This window comes from Hypanus sabinus (assembly GCF_030144855.1).
Source record: "Hypanus sabinus isolate sHypSab1 chromosome 24 unlocalized genomic scaffold, sHypSab1.hap1 SUPER_24_unloc_21, whole genome shotgun sequence".
NCBI classification, from domain to species: Eukaryota; Metazoa; Chordata; class Chondrichthyes; order Myliobatiformes; family Dasyatidae; genus Hypanus; species Hypanus sabinus.
Genome location: NW_026778935.1, coordinates 421,993 through 440,981, shown reverse-complemented (window position 1 = coordinate 440,981; position 18,989 = coordinate 421,993). Strand labels below are relative to the sequence as shown.

Below are 18,989 nucleotides of genomic sequence, written 5' to 3'. Positions count from 1 at the left end.
TAGGTGCTGTTTGGGAGTTGTATGTATCTACTGTGTTGTGCACCCTGGTCCGGGAGGAACGTTGTTTATTTTGGAGGTGTAGATGTTGTATGGGAGTTGTATGTGTGTACTGTGTTGTTCTCCCTGGTCCGGAGGAACGTTGTTTATTTTGGAGGTGTAGATGAAAGGTGAGGAGTAGAATTAAAGCTGGAATGAGGGGAGAAAGAAACAATGATGATAGGTGAAACCTGGAGGGGATAGAGCCATGGAACATTACAGCACAGAAACAGGCCTTTTGGCCCTTCTTGGCTGTGCCGAACCATTTTTCTGCCTCGTCCCACTGACCTGCACCTGGCCCATATCCCTCGATACACCTCTCATCCATGTACCTGTCCAAGTTTTTCTTAAATGTTAAAAGGGAGCCTGCATTAACCACTTCATCTGGAAGCTCATTCCACACTCCCACCACTCGCTGCGTGAAGAAGCCCCCCCTAATGTTCCTTTTAAACTTTTACCCCTTGACCCTTAACCCATGACCTCTGGTTTTTTTTCTCCCCCAGCCTCAGTGGAAAAAGCCTGCTTGCATTCACTCTATCTGTACCCATCATAATTTTATACACCTGTACAATTTTGGAATGGACGTTGTGGTTACCGAAACGTACAGGATTTGCTTTTGAACTTGCTGCTCTTATCAGACTGTCGAGAGCATCATACCAGCTAGCTACACAGGGCCCTTGCAGTGTCAATCCCTGCCTGGACACTCACCATCAGACCGCAAGACCTAGGCCATTCAGCCCATCAAGTCTGCTCTGCCTTTCCATCATGGCTGATCCCAGATCCCACTCTATCCTGTATACCTGCCTTCTCACCATATCCTTTGATTACCTGGTCAATCTGGGAACAGTCAACTTCTACCTTAAATATACCCACAGATTTGGCCTGCACCGCAGCCTGTGGCAGAGATTCACCACTCCCTGGCTAAAAAGGTTTCTCCTTACCACAGTTCTAAAAGGCCGCCCCTCAATTCTGAGGCTGTGCCCTCTAGTTCTGGATACCCCCACCAGAGGAAACATCCTCTCCACATCCACCCTATCTGGTCCTTTCAACATTCGGTAGGTTTCAATGAGATCCTCCCACATTCTTCTCAATTCCAGTGAGTACAGGCCCAAAGCTGCCAAACATTCCTCATACGTTAACCCCTTTAATGCCAGAATCATCCTGGTGAATCTTCTCTGGACTCTCTCCAATGACAACACATCCTTTCTGAGATATTAAGGGGCAGAAAACACTGGTGGGAGTTGTGTACAAGCCACCTAACAGTAGTAGTGAGGTTGGGGATGGCATTAAACAGGAAGTTAGAAATGCATGCTATAACGTAACAGTAGTTATAATTGGTTACTTCAATCTACATATAGATTGGGTGAACCAAATTGGTAAGGGTGCTGAGGAAGAGGATTTCTTGGAATGTATGTGTGATTTTTTTTTTGAACCAACATGTCGAGGAACCAACTAGAGAGCAGGCCATTCTAGATTGGGTATTGAGCAATGAGGGAGGGTTAGTTAGCAATCTTGTCGTGCGAGGCCCCTTGGGTAAGAGTGACCATAATATGGTGGAAATCTTCATTAAGATGGAGAGTGACATAGTTAATTCAGAAACAAAGGTTCTGAACTTAAAGAAGGGTAACTTTGAAGGTATGAGACAATAGACAATAGACAGTAGGTGCAGGAGTAGCCAGCACCGCCATTCACTGTGATCATGGCTGATCATACACAATCAGTACCCCGTTCCTGCCTTCTCCCCATATCCCTTGACCCCGCTATCTATAAGAGCTCTATCTAACTCTCTCTTGAATGCATCCAGAGACTTGGTCTCCACTGCCTTCTGGGGCAGAGCATTCCACATATCCACCACTCTCTGGGTGAAAAAGATTTTCCGCATCTCTGTTCTAAATGGCCTACCCCTTATTCTTAAACTGTGGCCTCTCATTCTGGACTCACCCATTAGCGGGAAAATGCTTCCTGCCTCCAGCATGTCCAATCCCTTAATGATCTTATACGTTTCAATCAGATCCCCTCTCATCCTTCTAAATTCCAGTGTATACAAGCCCAGTCGCTCCAATCTTTCAACATATGACAGTCCCGCCATTCCGGGAATTAACCTTGTGAACCTGTGCTGCACTCCCTCAATAGCAAGAATGTCCTTCCTCAAATTTGGAGACCAAAACTGCACACAATACTCCAGGTGGGGTCTCACCAAGGCCCTGTACAGCTGCAGAAGGACCTCTTTACTCCTATACTCAATTAGATGTGAATTAGCTAAGATAGACTAGCAACTGATACTTAAAGGGTTGACGGTGGATATGCAATGGCAAGCATTTAAAGATCGCATGGATGAACTACAACAAGTGTTCATCCCAGTTTGGCAAATGAATAAACCAGGGAAGGTAGTGCACCCGTGGCTGACAAGGGAAATTAGGGATAGTATCAAGTCCAAAGAAGAAACATACAAATTAGCGAGAAAAAGTGGCACACCTGAGGCCTGGGAGAAATTCAGAGACCAGCAGAGGAGGACAAAGGGCTTAATTAGGAAAGGGAAAAAAGATTACGAGAGAAAGCTGGCAGGGAACATAAAAACCGACTGTAAAAGCTTTTATAGATACGTGAAAAGAAAAAGATTGGTCAAGACAAATGTAGGTCCCTTACAGTCAGAAACAGATGAATTGATCATAAGGAACAAAGACATGGCAGACCAATTGAATAACTACTTTGGTTCTGTCTTCACTAAGGAGGACATAAATAATCTTCTGGAAATAGTAAGAGACCGAGGGTCTCGTGAGGTGGAGGAACTGAGGGAAATACATGTTAGTAGGGAAGTGGTGTTAGGTAAATTGAAGGGATTAAAGGCAGATAAATCCCCAGGGCCAGATGGTCTGCATCCCAGAGTGCTTAAGGAAGTAGCCCAAGAAATAGTGGATGCATTAATGATAATTTTTCAAAACTCCTTGGATTCTGGATTAGTTCCTGAGGATTGGAGGGTGGCTAATGTAACCCCACTTTTTAAAAAAGGAGGGAGAGAGAAACCGGGGAATTATAGACCGGTTTGTCTGACATCGGTGGTGGGGAAAATGCTAGAGTCGGTTATCAAAGATGTGATAACAGTACATTTGGAAAGAGGTGAAATCATCGGACAAAGTCAGCATGGATTTGTGAAAGGAAAATCATGTCTGATGAATCTTATAGAATTTTTTGAAGATGTAACTAGTAGAGTGAATGGGGAGAGCCAGTGGATGTGATATATTTGGATTTTCAAAAGGCTTTTGACAAGGTCCCACACAGGATATTGGTATGTAAACTTAAAGCACACGGTATTGGGGGTATGGTGTTGATGTGGATAGAGAATTGGTTGGCAGACAAGAAGCAAAGAGTGGGGGTAAATGGGACCTTTTCAGAATGGCAGGCAGTGACTAGTGGGGTACCACAAGGCTCAGTGCTGGGACCCCAGTTGTTTACAATATATATTAATGATTTAGACGAGGTAATTAAATACAGCATCTCCAAGTCTGCGGATGACACAAAGCTGGATGGCGGTGTTAGCTGTGAGGAGGATGCTAAGAGGATGCAGGGTGACTTGGATAGGTTAGGTGAGTGGGCAAATTCATGGCAGATGCAATTTAATGTGGATAAATGTGAGGTTATCCACTTTGGTTGCAAGAACAGGAAAACAGATTATTATCTGAACGGTGGCCGATTAGGAAAAGGGGAGGTGCAACGAGACCTGGGTGTCATTGTACACCGGTCATTGAAGGTGGGCATGCAGGTACAGCAGGCAGTGAAAAAGGCAAATGGTATGTTGGCATTCATAGCAAAAGGATTTGAGTACAGGAGCAGGGAGGTTCTACTGCAGTTGTACAAGGCCTTGGTGAGACCGCACCTAGAGTATTGTGTGCAGTTTTGGTCCCCTAATCTGAGGAAAGACATTCTTGCCATAGAGGGAGTACAGAGAAGGTTCACCAGATTGATTCCTGGGATGGCAGGACTTTCATATGAAGAAAGACTGGATCGACTGGGCTTATACTCACTGGAATTTAGAAGATTGAGGGGTTGAAACGTATAAAATTCTAAAGGGGTTGGACAGGCTAGATGCAGGAAGATTGTTTCCGATGTTGGGGAAGTCCAGAACGAGGGGTCACAGTTTAATGATAAAGGGGAAGCCTTTTAGGACCGAGATGAGGAAAAACTTCTTCACACAGAGAGTGGGGAATCTGTGGAATTCTCTGCCACAGGAAACAGTTTTTGGCCGGTTCATTGGCTATATTTAAGAGGAAGTTAGATATGACCCTTGTGGCTAAAGGGATCAGGGGGTATGGAGAGAAAGCAGGTACAGGGTTCTGAGTTGGATGATCAGCCATGATCATACTGAATGGCGGTGCAGGCTCGAAGGGCCGAATGGCCTACTCCTGCACCTATTTTCTATGTTTCTATGAGATATAGTGACCAAAACTGTTGACAATATTCCAAGTATGGCTTCTGCTTCTGGTATATTCTGTTCCCTTTGAAATAAATGCCAACATTGAATTTACCTTCTTTACCACAGACTCAACCTATAAACTAACTTTCTGGGAGTCTTGCACGAGGACTCCTCTGTCCCCCCACACTGCTGATGTTTGAACCTTCTCCCTGTTGTTCCTTTTTACATCAGCCGTACTGGGAGAAAACTAGCCACGAATGTCAGTGTCAGTGAGTATCAGCTCTCTGTGAAATGGCATGACCGACTCTCCCTCATCTCTACCCATGAGGATTGGGAGGGGCGCAAATTTGACTGGGCATGAGTGGAGTCAAACCCGTGGTCTGCAAGAGTTCCAGGAACAAATCGGAGCAGACATGAATCCTGCTTATGAGTTCAGCACACAAGCAACCCCACCCTGCGTCACAATTAGGTTTCGGAAATGACAACCAATCAACTGATAGGTATATAAAGGCCAAGTATTCAGAGAACAGAGCAGAAATTAACACCACACTGATGATGTCTCCTTGTAGACTGACAAAGTCAATTGCCAAGATTGCGGAACAACTCAACCCAACCTCTCCCCTCTCATCCGTCCGCCCATCTCTCCGACCCACCCCTTCGTCTTCGGACGAAGACTGTCAGGGTGGGAAAGGGTTTCTTCCCCCACACTGTCCCTACCACCAGCCTAATGTCCTGTGTTGTAAACGAACCGTTTGTTGTGTGTACCAAGCCAATGTGGAAAGCAAGCTCCCTCTCTCACACAGCTGAAGGGACACTAACAGTGGCATCGCAGGAGTCACTAGTCAGTGTTGAACTCGATGTAGGGACTCCAGCTCTCTCCAGGTTTATTCCCGAAACATTCCCCACGAGTGTGTATAGCCGCAAAGCAGATCAGAGTTTTCCTTCTCCTAGATGAGCTGCTGACAAGCCCCATCTGCCCAAAACTTCTCTCCGTCCTGCCTTTGTCCCCTCTCCTGTCAGTAGAAACAGTTCAGCTGGGCAGGGGAGCTGGACTTGGTTGTCTGAGGGTGCTGCAATTGGAAATGGGAGTTTGTCCCCACTGCCTCCCCTTGCACCCAAAAGGAACCAGAAGTTATAAGGGTTGACAAAGGTATTGTGACAATAGTAACAATGTCCTTCAGCCCATCTAGTCCATGCTGAACCACTTAATCTGCCTACTCCCACCAACCCACATTGCAAGCATAACCCTCCGTGCCCCTCCCATCCTTGTCTTAAACATTGAAATCAAGCTCGATCCAGGTGAAGGAGTTTCCTCTCATGTTCCCCTTACACTTTTCACCTTTCAATCTAAACTGTGTCATCCTAGCCAACCTCAGTGGAAAAAGCCCAAAATTCGTATCTATACCTCTCTTAATCTTGTACACCTCTATCAATCTCTTCTCAGTCTTCTACACTCCAGGGAATAAAGTCCTAACCTATTCAATCTTTCTCCAGACCCAGCAACATCCTTATAAATTTCCCCTGTACTCGTTCAAGCTTATTTACGTCTTTCCTGCAGGTAGGTGACTAAAACTGGACAGAATACTGCAGAAGGGTTTCAGTCCGAAACATCGACTGTACCCTTTTCCATAGCTGAGTTCTTCCGGCATTTTGTGTGTGTTGCTCAATTTCCAGCATCTGCAGATTTTCTCTTGTTCACAACACTCCAAATTAGGCCTCACCAGCATCTTCTACAAGTTCAACATCTCCTGCACTCAATACAATGATTTATGAATGTGCCAGAAGCTTTCTTTATGACCCCATCTACCTGTGACCCCACTTTCAGTGAATTACGGGCCTGCAATCCCAGATCCCTTTGTTCTACCTCACTCCTCTGTGCCCTGGCTGGCCCTACCGAGCAGCAACACCTCACACTCGGCTGTGATCAATTTCAATCGATGGGCTGAATGGCCTCATTCTGTCCCTATGTCTTATGGCCTATAAAACAAGTTTCCATGTAGGACAGGAGTTACGTAGGTCTCCATCGTCACCATGGCAACCCGTTAGCCAGTCTCATTCTTCACCGGTCATCGTAATATTTGACGATGATGAAATGCACAGTCCTTCCCGCACAACCAGCCTTGGAACCCAGCCATCCACCTATTTAACTCCATACTAGTTGTAATATATGTTCTAATTTCTCACCCAAGGCCGGTCTGCCGAGCAAACTGTGCCAAACAGCCAACCCCCTCCACCCAAGTCTCACCACTTTCTCCAGGCCCACCCCTGATCCCTCAGATTAGTCCCTGGCTGACCACTCACCAAAAACAAAGTTGTCAGGTCGGAAGATCTGCCCGAAGGGCCCCGACCGTACGGAGTCCATCGTGCCCGGCTCCAGATCGACCAGTATGGCCCTGGGTACGTACTTGCCACCTGCAAGAGGAGATGAGGGTCCTCAGAAAGGAGAGCTGGGGCACAGGGTGGGGTGGGGTGGAGGGAGCACAGACGGAGGGAGGTGTACCTGTGGCTTCATTGTAATAGACATTGATCCTTTCCAGCTGCAAGTCACTGTCACCTCTGTAGGTCCCAGTGCAGTCGATGCCTTGTTCATCACTGATGACTTCCCAGAACTGTGGGGGGTATAGAGGGATGAAGGGGGAAGAGGTGGAGAGTGAAGGGGGGAGGAGAGTGATAGAAAGACAGAGAAGAGTGAGAGAGAGAACTAACGAGTATAAGGAGGGAAGGAGGAGGAAAAGAGGATGGTAAAAGGGAAGACAGGACAGGAAGAGGGAAAAGAAGGGGAGGGAGCAAGGAGGGATAGGGGTGGAGGGGGGCAGGGGGAGAGGGAGGAGAGGGGGAGGGATAGGGGTGGAGGGGGGCAGGGGGAGAGGGAGGAGAGAGGGGGAGGGATAGGGGTGGAGGGGGGCAGGGGGAGAGGGAGGAGAGAGGGGGAGGGATAGGGGTGGAGGGGGCAGGGGGAGAGGGAGGAGAGAGGGGGAGAGGGAGGAGAGAGGGGGAGGGATAGGGGTGGAGGGGGACAGGGGGAGAGGGAGGAGAGAGGGGGAGGGATAGGGGTGGAGGGGGCAGGGGGAGAGGGAGGAGAGAGGGGGAGGGATAGGGGTGGAGGGGGGCAGGGGAGAGAGGGAGGAGAGAGGGGGAGGGATAGGGGTGGGGGGCAGGGGGAGAGAGGAGAGAGGGGGAGGGATAGGGGTGGAGGGGGCAGGGGGGAGAGGGAGGAGAGAGGGGGAGGGATAGGGGTGGAGGGGGCAGGGGGAGAGAGGGAGGAGAGAGGGGGAGGGATAGGGGTGGAGGGGGGCAGGGGAGAGTGGGAGGAGAGGGGGAGGGATAGGGGTGGAGGGGGGCAGGGGGAGAGAGGGAGGAGAGAGGGGGAGGGATAGGGTGGAGGGGGCAGGGAGAGAGGGAGGAGAGAGGGGGATAGGGGTGGGGGGCAGGGGGAGAGAGGAGAGAGGGGGAGGGATAGGGGTGGAGGGGGCAGGGGGGAGAGATGAGAAACGTTTCTTTTGCCCCACTCTCTCCCACAGCCCAGTTGGACCCCAAACTAATGCCACTGTCACACTCTCACCCCACTGCCCTGAGTCAGTCCCCAAACTAATCCAATGTCCCTCTCTCTCCAACAGAGCCCTGTGTCAGTCCTCAAACTAATCGCACTGTCCTAATCTCTCACCACATCCCTGTATCAGTCCCCAATCTAACCCACTGACCACACATTCTCCACAGCCGGATTAGTCCCCAAACTAATCCGACTGTCAGACTCTCTCACCACAGGGCCCTAAGTCAGTCCCCAAACTAATCCCTTGTCCCAATCTCTCACCACAGCCCTGTGTCAGTCCCCAAACTAATCCCACTGTCCCAGTCTCTCCCACAGCCCTGTGTCAGTCCCCAAACTAATCCCACTGCCCCATTCTCTCCTCACAGCCCTGTGTCAGTCCCCAAACTAATCCCACTGTCCCACTCTCTCCCCACAGCCCTGTGTCAGTCCCCAAACTAATCCCACTGGCCCACTCTCTCCCACAGCCCTGTGTCAGTCCCCAAACTAATCCCACAGTCACACTCTCTCCCCACAACCCTGTGTCAGTCCCAAACTAATCCACTGGCCACTCTCTCCCACAGCCCTGTGTCAGTCCCCAAACTAATCCACTGTCCCACTCTCTCCCCACAGCCCTATGTCAGTCCCCAAACTAATCCACTGTCCCACTCTCTCACCACAGCCCTGTATCAGTCCCCAAACTAATCCCACTGTCACACTCTCTCCCCACAACCCTGTCAGTCCCAAACTAATCCCACTGTCCCACTCTCTCCCCACATCCCTGTGTCAGTCCCCAAACTAATCCCACTGCCCCATTCTCTCCTCACAGCCCTGTGTCAGTCCCCAAACTAATCCCACTGTCCCAGTCTCTCCCACAGCCCTGTGTCAGTCCCCAAACTAATCCACTGCCCATTCTCTCCCCACAGTCATGTGTCAGTCCCCAAACTAATCCCACTGCCCCATTCTCTCCTCACAGCCCTGTGTCAGTCCCCAAACTAATCCCACTGTCCCACACTCTCACCACAACCCTCTGTCAGTCCCCAAAATAATCCCACTGTCCCACTCTTTCCCCTCAGCCTTGCCAGTCCCCAAACTAATCCCACTGGCCCACTCTCTCCCCACTGCCCTGTGTCAGTCCCCAAACTAATCCCACTGTCACACTCTCTCCCCACAACCCTATGTCAGTCCCCAAACTAATCCCACTGGCCCACTCCCTCCCCACAGCCCTGTGTCAGTCCCCAAACTAATCCCACTGTCCCACTCTCTCCCCACTGCCCTGTGTCAGTCCCCAAACTAATCCCACTGTCCCACTCTCTCCCCACTGCCGTGTCAGTCCCCAAACTAATCCCACAGTCACACACTCTCCCCACAACCCTGTGTCAGTCCCCAAACTAATCCCACTGGCCCACTCTCTCCCCACAGCCCTGTGTCAGTCCCCAAACTAATCCCACAGTCTCACTCTCTCCCACAACCCTGTGCCAGTCCCCAAACTAATCCCACTGGCCCACTCTCTCCCCACAACCCTGTGTCAGTCCCCAAACTAATCCCACTGCCCCACTCTCTCCCCACAGCCCTGTGTCAGTCCCCAAACTAATCCCACTGTCCCACTCTCTCACCACAGCCCTGTATCAGTCCCCAAACTAATCCCACTGTCACACTCTCTCCCCACAACCCTGTGTCAGTCCCCAAACTATTCCCACTGTCCCACTCTCTCCCCACATCCCTGTGTCAGTCCCCAAACTAATCCCACTGTCCCACTCTCTCCCCACAGCCGTGTCAGTCCCCAAACTAATCCCACTGTCCCACTCTCTCCCCACATCCCTGTGTCAGTCCCCAAACTAATCCCACTGCTTCATTCTCTCCCCACAGTCCTGTCAGTCCCCAAACTAATCCCACTGCCCCATTCTCTCCTCACAGCCCTGTGTCAGTCCCCAAACTAATCCCACTGTCCCAGTCTCTCCCACAGCCCTGTGTCAGTCCCCAAACTAATCCCACTGCCCCATTCTCTCCCCACAGTCATGTGTCAGTCCCCAAACTAATCCCACTGCCCCATTCTCTCCTCACAGCCCTGTGTCAGTCCCCAAACTAATCCCACTGTCCCACTCTCTCCCCACAGCCCTGTGTCAGTCCCCAAACTAATCCCACTGGCCCACTCTCTCCCCACAGCCCTGTGTCAGTCCCCAAACTAATCCCACAGTCACACTCTCTCCCCACAACCCTGTGTCAGTCCCCAAACTAATCCCACTGGCCCACTCTCTCCCCACAGCCCTGTGTCAGTCCCCAAACTAATCCCACTATCCCACTCTCTCCCCACAGCCCTATGTCAGTCCCCAAACTAATCCCACTGTCCCACTCTCTCACCACAGCCCTGTATCAGTCCCCAAACTAATCCCACTGTCACACTCTCTCCCCACAACCCTGTCAGTCCCCAAACTAATCCCACTGTCCCACTCTCTCCCCACATCCCTGTGTCAGTCCCCAAACTAATCCCACTGCCCCATTCTCTCCTCACAGCCCTGTGTCAGTCCCCAAACTAATCCCACTGTCCCAGTCTCTCCCACAGCCCTGTGTCAGTCCCCAAACTAATCCCACTGCCCCATTCTCTCCCCACAGTCATGTGTCAGTCCCCAAACTAATCCCACTGCCCCATTCTCTCCTCACAGCCCTGTGTCAGTCCCCAAACTAATCCCAATGTCCCACTCTCTCCCCACAACCCTGTGTCAGTCCCCAAACTAATCCCACTGTCGCACTCTCTCCCCACAACCCTGTGTCAGTCCCCAAACTAATCTGACTGTCCCACACTCTCACCACAGCCCTGTGTCAGTCCCCAAAATAATCCCACTGTCCCACTCTTTCCCCTCAGCCTTGCCAGTCCCCAAACTAATCCCACTGTCCCACTCTCTCCCCACAACCCTGTGTCAGTCCCCAAACTAATCCCACTGGCCCACTCTCTCCCCACTGCCCTGTGTCAGTCCCCAAACTAATCCCACTGTCACACTCTCTCCCCACAACCCTATGTCAGTCCCCAAACTAATCCCACTGGCCCACTCTCTCCCCACAGCCCTGTGTCAGTCCCCAAACTAATCCCACTGTCCCACTCTCTCCCCACTGCCCTGTGTCAGTCCCCAAACTAATCCCACTGGCCCACTCTCTGCCAGAGCCCTGTGTCAGTCCCCAAACAAATCCCACTGTCCCACTCTCTCCCCACTGCCCTGTGTCAGTCCCCAAACTAATCCCACTGTCCCACTCTCTCCCCACAGCCCTGCGTCAGTCCCCAAACTAACCCCACTGTCCCACTCTCTCCCCACAGCCCTGTGTCAGTCCCCAAACTAATCCCACTGTCCCACTCTCTCCCCACAGCCCTGTGTCAGTCCCCAAATTAATCCCACTGTCCCACTCTCTCCCTACAACCGTGTCAGTCCCCAAACTAATCCGACTGTCCCTCTCTCTCCCACAGCCCTGTGTCAGTCCCCAAACTAATTCCACTGTCCCACTCTCTCCTCACAACCCTGTGTCTGTCCCCAAACTAATCCCAGTCCCACTCTCTCCCTACAACCCTGTGTCGGTCCCCAAACTAATCCCACTGTCCCAGTCTCTCCCCACAGCCCTGTGTCAGTCCCCAAACTAATCCCACTGTCCCATTCTCTCCCCACAGCCCTGTGTCAGTCCCCAAACTAATCCCACTGTCCCACTCCTCCCAACAGCCCCGTGTCCGTCCACAAACTAATCCCACTGTCCCACTCTCTCACCACAGCCCTGTGTCAGTCCCCAAACTATTCCCACTGTCCCATTCTCTCCCCACAGCCTTGCCAGTCCCCAAACTAATCCCACTGTCCCACTCTCTCCCTACAGCCCTGTATCAGTCCCCAAACTAATCCCACTGTCCCATTCTCACCCCACAACCCTGTGTCAGTCCCCAAACTAATCCCACTGTCCCACTCTCTCCCTACAGCCCAGTATCAGTCCCCAAACTAATCCCACTGTCCCACTCTCTCCCTGCAGCTCTGTATCAGTCCCCAAACTAATCCCACTGTCACACTCTCTCCCCACAACCCTGTCAGTCCCCAAACTAATCCCACTGTCCCACTCTCTCCCCACATCCCTGTGTCAGTCCCCAAACTAATCCCACTGCCCCATTCTCTCCTCACAGCCCTGTGTCAGTCCCCAAACTAATCCCACTGTCCCAGTCTCTCCCACAGCCCTGTGTCAGTCCCCAAACTAATCCCACTGCCCCATTCTCTCCCCACAGTCATGTGTCAGTCCCCAAACTAATCCCACTGCCCCATTCTCTCCTCACAGCCCTGTGTCAGTCCCCAAACTAATCCCAATGTCCCACTCTCTCCCCACAACCCTGTGTCAGTCCCCAAACTAATCCCACTGTCGCACTCTCTCCCCACAACCCTGTGTCAGTCCCCAAACTAATACCACTGTCCCACTCTCTCCCCACAGCCTTGCCAGTCCCCAAACTAATCCCACTGTCCCACTCTCTCCCCACAACCCTGTGTCAGTCCCCAAAATAATCCCACTGTCCCACTCTTTCCCCTCAGCCTTGCCAGTCCCCAAACTAATCCCACTGTCCCACTCTTTCCCCTCAGCCTTGCCAGTCCCCAAACTAATCCCACTGTCCCACTCTCTCCCCACAACCCTCTGTCAGTCCCCAAAATAATCCCACTGTCCCACTCTTTCCCCTCAGCCTTGCCAGTCCCCAAACTAATCCCACTGTCCCACTCTCTCCCCACAACCCTCTGTCAGTCCCCAAAATAATCCCACTGTCCCACTCTTTCCCCTCAGCCTTGCCAGTCCCCAAACTAATCCCACTGTCCCACTCTCTCCCCACAACCCTCTGTCAGTCCCCAAAATAATCCCACTGTCCCACTCTTTCCCCTCAGCCTTGCCAGTCCCCAAACTAATCCCACTGTCCCCACTCTCTCCCCACAACCCTGTGTCAGTCCCCAAACTAATCCCACTGGCCCACTCTCTCCCCACTGCCCTGTGTCAGTCCCCAAACTAATCCCACTGTCACACTCTCTCCCCACAACCCTATGTCAGTCCCCAAACTAATCCCACTGGCCCACTCTCTCCCCACAGCCCTGTGTCAGTCCCCAAACTAATCCCACTGTCCCACTCTCTCCCCACTGCCCTGTGTCAGTCCCCAAACTAATCCCACTGGCCCACTCTCTGCCAGAGCCCTGTGTCAGTCCCCAAACAAATCCCACTGTCCCACTCTCTCCCCACTGCCCTGTGTCAGTCCCCAAACTAATCCCACTGTCCCACTCTCTCCCCACAGCCCTGCGTCAGTCCCCAAACTAACCCCACTGTCCCACTCTCTCCCCACAGCCCTGTGTCAGTCCCCAAACTAATCCCACTGTCCCACTCTCTCCCCACAGCCCTGTGTCAGTCCCCAAATTAATCCCACTGTCCCACTCTCTCCCTACAACCGTGTCAGTCCCCAAACTAATCCGACTGTCCCTCTCTCTCCCACAGCCCTGTGTCAGTCCCCAAACTAATTCCACTGTCCCACTCTCTCCTCACAACCCTGTGTCTGTCCCCAAACTAATCCCAGTCCCACTCTCTCCCTACAACCCTGTGTCGGTCCCCAAACTAATCCCACTGTCCCAGTCTCTCCCCACAGCCCTGTGTCAGTCCCCAAACTAATCCCACTGTCCCATTCTCTCCCCACAGCCCTGTGTCAGTCCCCAAACTAATCCCACTGTCCCACTCCTCCCAACAGCCCCGTGTCCGTCCACAAACTAATCCCACTGTCCCACTCTCTCACCACAGCCCTGTGTCAGTCCCCAAACTATTCCCACTGTCCCATTCTCTCCCCACAGCCTTGCCAGTCCCCAAACTAATCCCACTGTCCCACTCTCTCCCTACAGCCCTGTATCAGTCCCCAAACTAATCCCACTGTCCCATTCTCACCCCACAACCCTGTGTCAGTCCCCAAACTAATCCCACTGTCCCACTCTCTCCCTACAGCCCAGTATCAGTCCCCAAACTAATCCCACTGTCCCACTCTCTCCCTGCAGCTCTGTATCAGTCCCCAAACTAATCCCACTGTCCCACTCTCTCCCTGCAGCCCTGTATCAGTCCCCAAACTAATCCCACTGTCCCATTCTCTCCCCACAACCCTGTGTCAGTCCCCAAACTAATCCCTCTGTTTTACTCTCTCCCGCAGTCCTGTGTCAGTCCCCAAACTAATCCCACTGTCCCACTCTCTCCCACAGTCCTGTGTCAATCCCCACACTAATCCCACTGTCCCACTCTCTCCCCACAGCCCTGTGTCAGTCCCCAAACCAATCCCACTGTCCCACTCTCTCCCACAGTCCTGTGTCAGTCCCCACACTAATCCCACTGTCCCACTCTCTCCCTACAGCCCTGTGTCAGTCCCCAAACTAATCCCACTGTCCCACTCTCTCCCACAGTCCTGTGTCAGTCCCCAAACAAATCCCACTGTCCCACTCTCTCCCCACAACCCTGTGTCAGTCCCCAAACTAATCCCACTGGCCCACTCTCTCCCCACAACCCTGTGTCAGTCCCCAAACTAATCCCACTGTCCCACTCTCTCCCCACAACCCTCTGTCAGTCCCCAAAATAATCCCACTGTCCCACTCTTTCCCCTCAGCCTTGCCAGTCCCCAAACTAATCCCACTGTCCCACTCTCTCCCCAGAACCCTGTGTCAGTCCCCAAACTAATCCCACTGGCCCACTCTCTCCCCACTGCCCTGTGTCAGTCCCCAAACTAATCCCACTGTCACACTCTCTCCCCACAACCCTATGTCAGTCCCCAAACTAATCCCACTGGCCCACTCTCTCCCCACAGCCCTGTGTCAGTCCCCAAACTAATCCCACTGTCCCACTCTCTCCCCACTGCCCTGTGTCAGTCCCCAAACTAATCCCACTGGCCCACTCTCTGCCAGAGCCCTGTGTCAGTCCCCAAACAAATCCCACTGTCCCACTCTCTCCCCACTGCCCTGTGTCAGTCCCCAAACTAATCCCACTGTCCCACTCTCTCCCCACAGCCCTGCGTCAGTCCCCAAACTAACCCCACTGTCCCACTCTCTCCCCACAGCCCTGTGTCAGTCCCCAAACTAATCCCACTGTCCCACTCTCTCCCCACAGCCCTGTGTCAGTCCCCAAATTAATCCCACTGTCCCACTCTCTCCCTACAACCGTGTCAGTCCCCAAACTAATCCGACTGTCCCTCTCTCTCCCACAGCCCTGTGTCAGTCCCCAAACTAATTCCACTGTCCCACTCTCTCCTCACAACCCTGTGTCTGTCCCCAAACTAATCCCAGTCCCACTCTCTCCCTACAACCCTGTGTCGGTCCCCAAACTAATCCCACTGTCCCAGTCTCTCCCCACAGCCCTGTGTCAGTCCCCAAACTAATCCCACTGTCCCATTCTCTCCCCACAGCCCTGTGTCAGTCCCCAAACTAATCCCACTGTCCCACTCCTCCCAACAGCCCCGTGTCCGTCCACAAACTAATCCCACTGTCCCACTCTCTCACCACAGCCCTGTGTCAGTCCCCAAACTATTCCCACTGTCCCATTCTCTCCCCACAGCCTTGCCAGTCCCCAAACTAATCCCACTGTCCCACTCTCTCCCTACAGCCCTGTATCAGTCCCCAAACTAATCCCACTGTCCCATTCTCACCCCACAACCCTGTGTCAGTCCCCAAACTAATCCCACTGTCCCACTCTCTCCCTACAGCCCAGTATCAGTCCCCAAACTAATCCCACTGTCCCACTCTCTCCCTGCAGCTCTGTATCAGTCCCCAAACTAATCCCACTGTCCCACTCTCTCCCTGCAGCCCTGTATCAGTCCCCAAACTAATCCCACTGTCCCATTCTCTCCCCACAACCCTGTGTCAGTCCCCAAACTAATCCCTCTGTTTTACTCTCTCCCGCAGTCCTGTGTCAGTCCCCAAACTAATCCCACTGTCCCACTCTCTCCCACAGTCCTGTGTCAATCCCCACACTAATCCCACTGTCCCACTCTCTCCCCACAGCCCTGTGTCAGTCCCCAAACCAATCCCACTGTCCCACTCTCTCCCACAGTCCTGTGTCAGTCCCCACACTAATCCCACTGTCCCACTCTCTCCCTACAGCCCTGTGTCAGTCCCCAAACTAATCCCACTGTCCCACTCTCTCCCACATTCCTGTGTCAGTCCCCAAACAAATCCCACTGTCCCACTCTCTCCCCACAGCCCTGTGTCAGTCCCCAAACAAATCCCACTGTCCCACTCTGTCCCTACAGCCGTGTCAGTCCGCAAACTAATCCCACTGTCCCACTCTCTCCCACAGTCCTGTGTCAGTCCCCAAACAAATCCCACTGTCCCTCTCTCTCCCACAGTCCTGTGTCTGTTCTCAAACTTATCCCACTGTCCCAGTCTCTCCCCACAGCCCTGTGTCAGTCCCCAAACTAATCCCACTGTCCCACTCCTCCCAACAGCCCCGTGTCAGTCCACAAACTAATCCCACTGTCCCACTCTCTCCCCACAGCCCTGTGTCAGTCCCCAAACTAATCCCACTGTCCCACTCTCTCACCACAGCCCTGTGTCAGTCCCCAAAATAATCCCACTGTCCCACTCTCTCCCCACAGCCCTGTGTCAGTCCCCAAACTAATCCCACTGTCGCACTCTCTCCCCACAACCCTGTGTCAGTCCCCAAACTAATCCCACTGTCCCACTCTCTCACCACAGCCCTGTATCAGTCCCCAAACTAATCCCACTGTCACACTCTCTCCCCACAACCCTGTGTCAGTCCCCAAACTAATCCCACTGTCCCACTCTCTCCCCACATCCCTGTGTCAGTCCCCAAACTAATCCCACTGTCCCACTCTCTCCCCACAGCCGTGTCAGTCCCCAAACTAATCCCACTGACCCACTCTCTCCCCACAGCCCTGTGTCAGTCCCCAAACTAATCCCACTGTCCCCCGCTCTCCCCACAGTCCTGTGTCAGTCCCCAAACGAATCCCACTCTCCCACTGTCTCCCCACAACCCTGTGTCAGTCCCCAAACTAATCCCACTGGCCCACTCTCTGCCAGAGCCCTGTGTCAGTCCCCAAACAAATCCCACTGTCCCTCACTCTCCCCACAGCCCTGTGTCAGTCCCCAAACTAATCCCACTGTCCCACTCTCGCCCCACAGCCCTGCGTCAGTCCCCAAACTAATCCCACTGTCCCACTCTCTCCCCACAGCCCTGTGTCAGTCCCCAAACTAATCCCACTGTCCCACTCTCTCCCTACAACCCTGTGTCAGTCCCCAAACTAATCCCACTGTCCCACTCTCTCCCCACAGCCCTGTGTCAGTCCCCAAATTAATCCCACTGTCCCACTCTCTCCCTACAACCGTGTCAGTCCCCAAACTAATCCGACTGTCCCTCTCTCTCCCACAGCCCTGTGTCAGTCCCCAAACTAATCCCACTGTCCCAGTCTCTCCCCACAGCCCTGTGTCAGTCCCCAAACTAATCCCACTGTCCCATTCTCTCCCCACAGCCCTGTGTCAGTCCCCAAACTAATCCCACTGTCCCACTCCTCCCAACAGCCCCGTGTCCGTCCACAAACTAATCCCACTGTCCCACTCTCTCCCCACATCCCTGTGTCAGTCCCCAAACTAATCCCACTGCTTCATTCTCTCCCCACAGTCCTGTGTCAGTCCCCAAACTAATCCCACTGTCCCATTCTCTCCCCACAGCCCTGTGTCAGTCCCCAAACTAATCCCACTGTCCCACTCCTCCCAACAGCCCCGTGTCCGTCCACAAACTAATCCCACTGTCCCACTCTCTCCCCACATCCCTGTGTCAGTCCCCAAACTAATCCCACTGCTTCATTCTCTCCCCACAGTCCTGTGTCAGTCCCCAAACTAATCCCACTGCCCCATTCTCTCCTCACAGCCCTGTGTCAGTCCCCAAACTAATCCCACTGTCCCAGTCTCTCCCACAGCCCTGTGTCAGTCCCCAAACTAATCCCACTGCCCCATTCTCTCCCCACAGTCATGTGTCAGTCCCCAAACTAATCCCACTGCCCCATTCTCTCCTCAGAGCCCTGTGTCAGTCCCCAAACTAATCCCACTGTCCCACTCTCTCCCCACAGCCCTGTGTCAGTCCCCAAACTAATCCCACTGGCCCACTCTCTCCCCACAGCCCTGTGTCAGTCCCCAAACTAATCCCACAGTCACACTCTCTCCCCACAACCCTGTGTCAGTCCCCAAACTAATCCCACTGGCCCACTCTCTCCCCACAGCCCTGTGTCAGTCCCCAATCTAATCCCACTGTCCCACTCTCTCCCCACAGCCCTATGTCAGTCCCCAAACTAATCCCACTGTCCCACTCTCTCACCACAGCCCTGTATCAGTCCCCAAACTAATCCCACTGTCACACTCTCTCCCCACAACCCTGTCAGTCCCCAAACTAATCCCCCTGTCCCACTCTCTCCCCACATCCCTGTGTCAGTCCCCAAACTAATCCCACTGTCCCACTCTCTCCCCACAGCCCTGTGTCAGTCCCCAAACTAATCCCACTGTCCCACTCTCTCCCCACAGCCCTGTGTAAGTCCCCAAACTAATTCCACTGTCCCACTCTCTTCACACAGCCCTGTGCCAGTCTCCAAACTAATCCCTCTGTCACACTCTCTCTCCACAGCCCTGTGTCAGTCCCCAAACTAATCCCACTGTCACACTCTCTCTCCACAGCCCTGTCAGTCCCCAAACTAATCCCTCTGTCACACTCTCTTCCCAGAGCCCTGTGTCAGTCCCCAAACTAATCCCACTGTCCCATTCTCTCCCACAGCCTTGCCAGTCCCCAAACTAATCCCACTGTCGCACTCTCTCCCCACAACCCTGTGTCAGTCCCCAAACTAATCCCACTGTCCCACACTCTCACCACAACCCTCTGTCAGTCCCCAAAATAATCCCACTGTCCCACTCTCTCCCCACAACCCTGTGTCAGTCCCCAAACTAATCCCACTGTCCCACTCTCTTCCCACAGCCCTGTGCCAGTCTCCAAACTAATCCC

General features: G+C 52.9%; 1 protein-coding gene across 1 annotated transcript in view; it reads right to left on the bottom strand.

The window, feature by feature from the left end:
- Positions 1-6,725: 6,725 nt before the first annotated feature.
- Positions 6,726-18,989, bottom strand: part of LOC132385492 (tubulin beta-4B chain-like) — a 41,917-nt gene continuing 29,653 nt past the window's right edge. The window contains exons 2-3 of the mRNA XM_059957601.1: positions 6,948-7,056; positions 6,726-6,859 (exon numbers count right to left, since the gene is read on the bottom strand). Of these exons, the coding sequence (XP_059813584.1) occupies positions 6,726-6,859; positions 6,948-7,056 (243 nt within the window). The remainder of the gene's footprint in view (positions 6,860-6,947; positions 7,057-18,989) is intronic.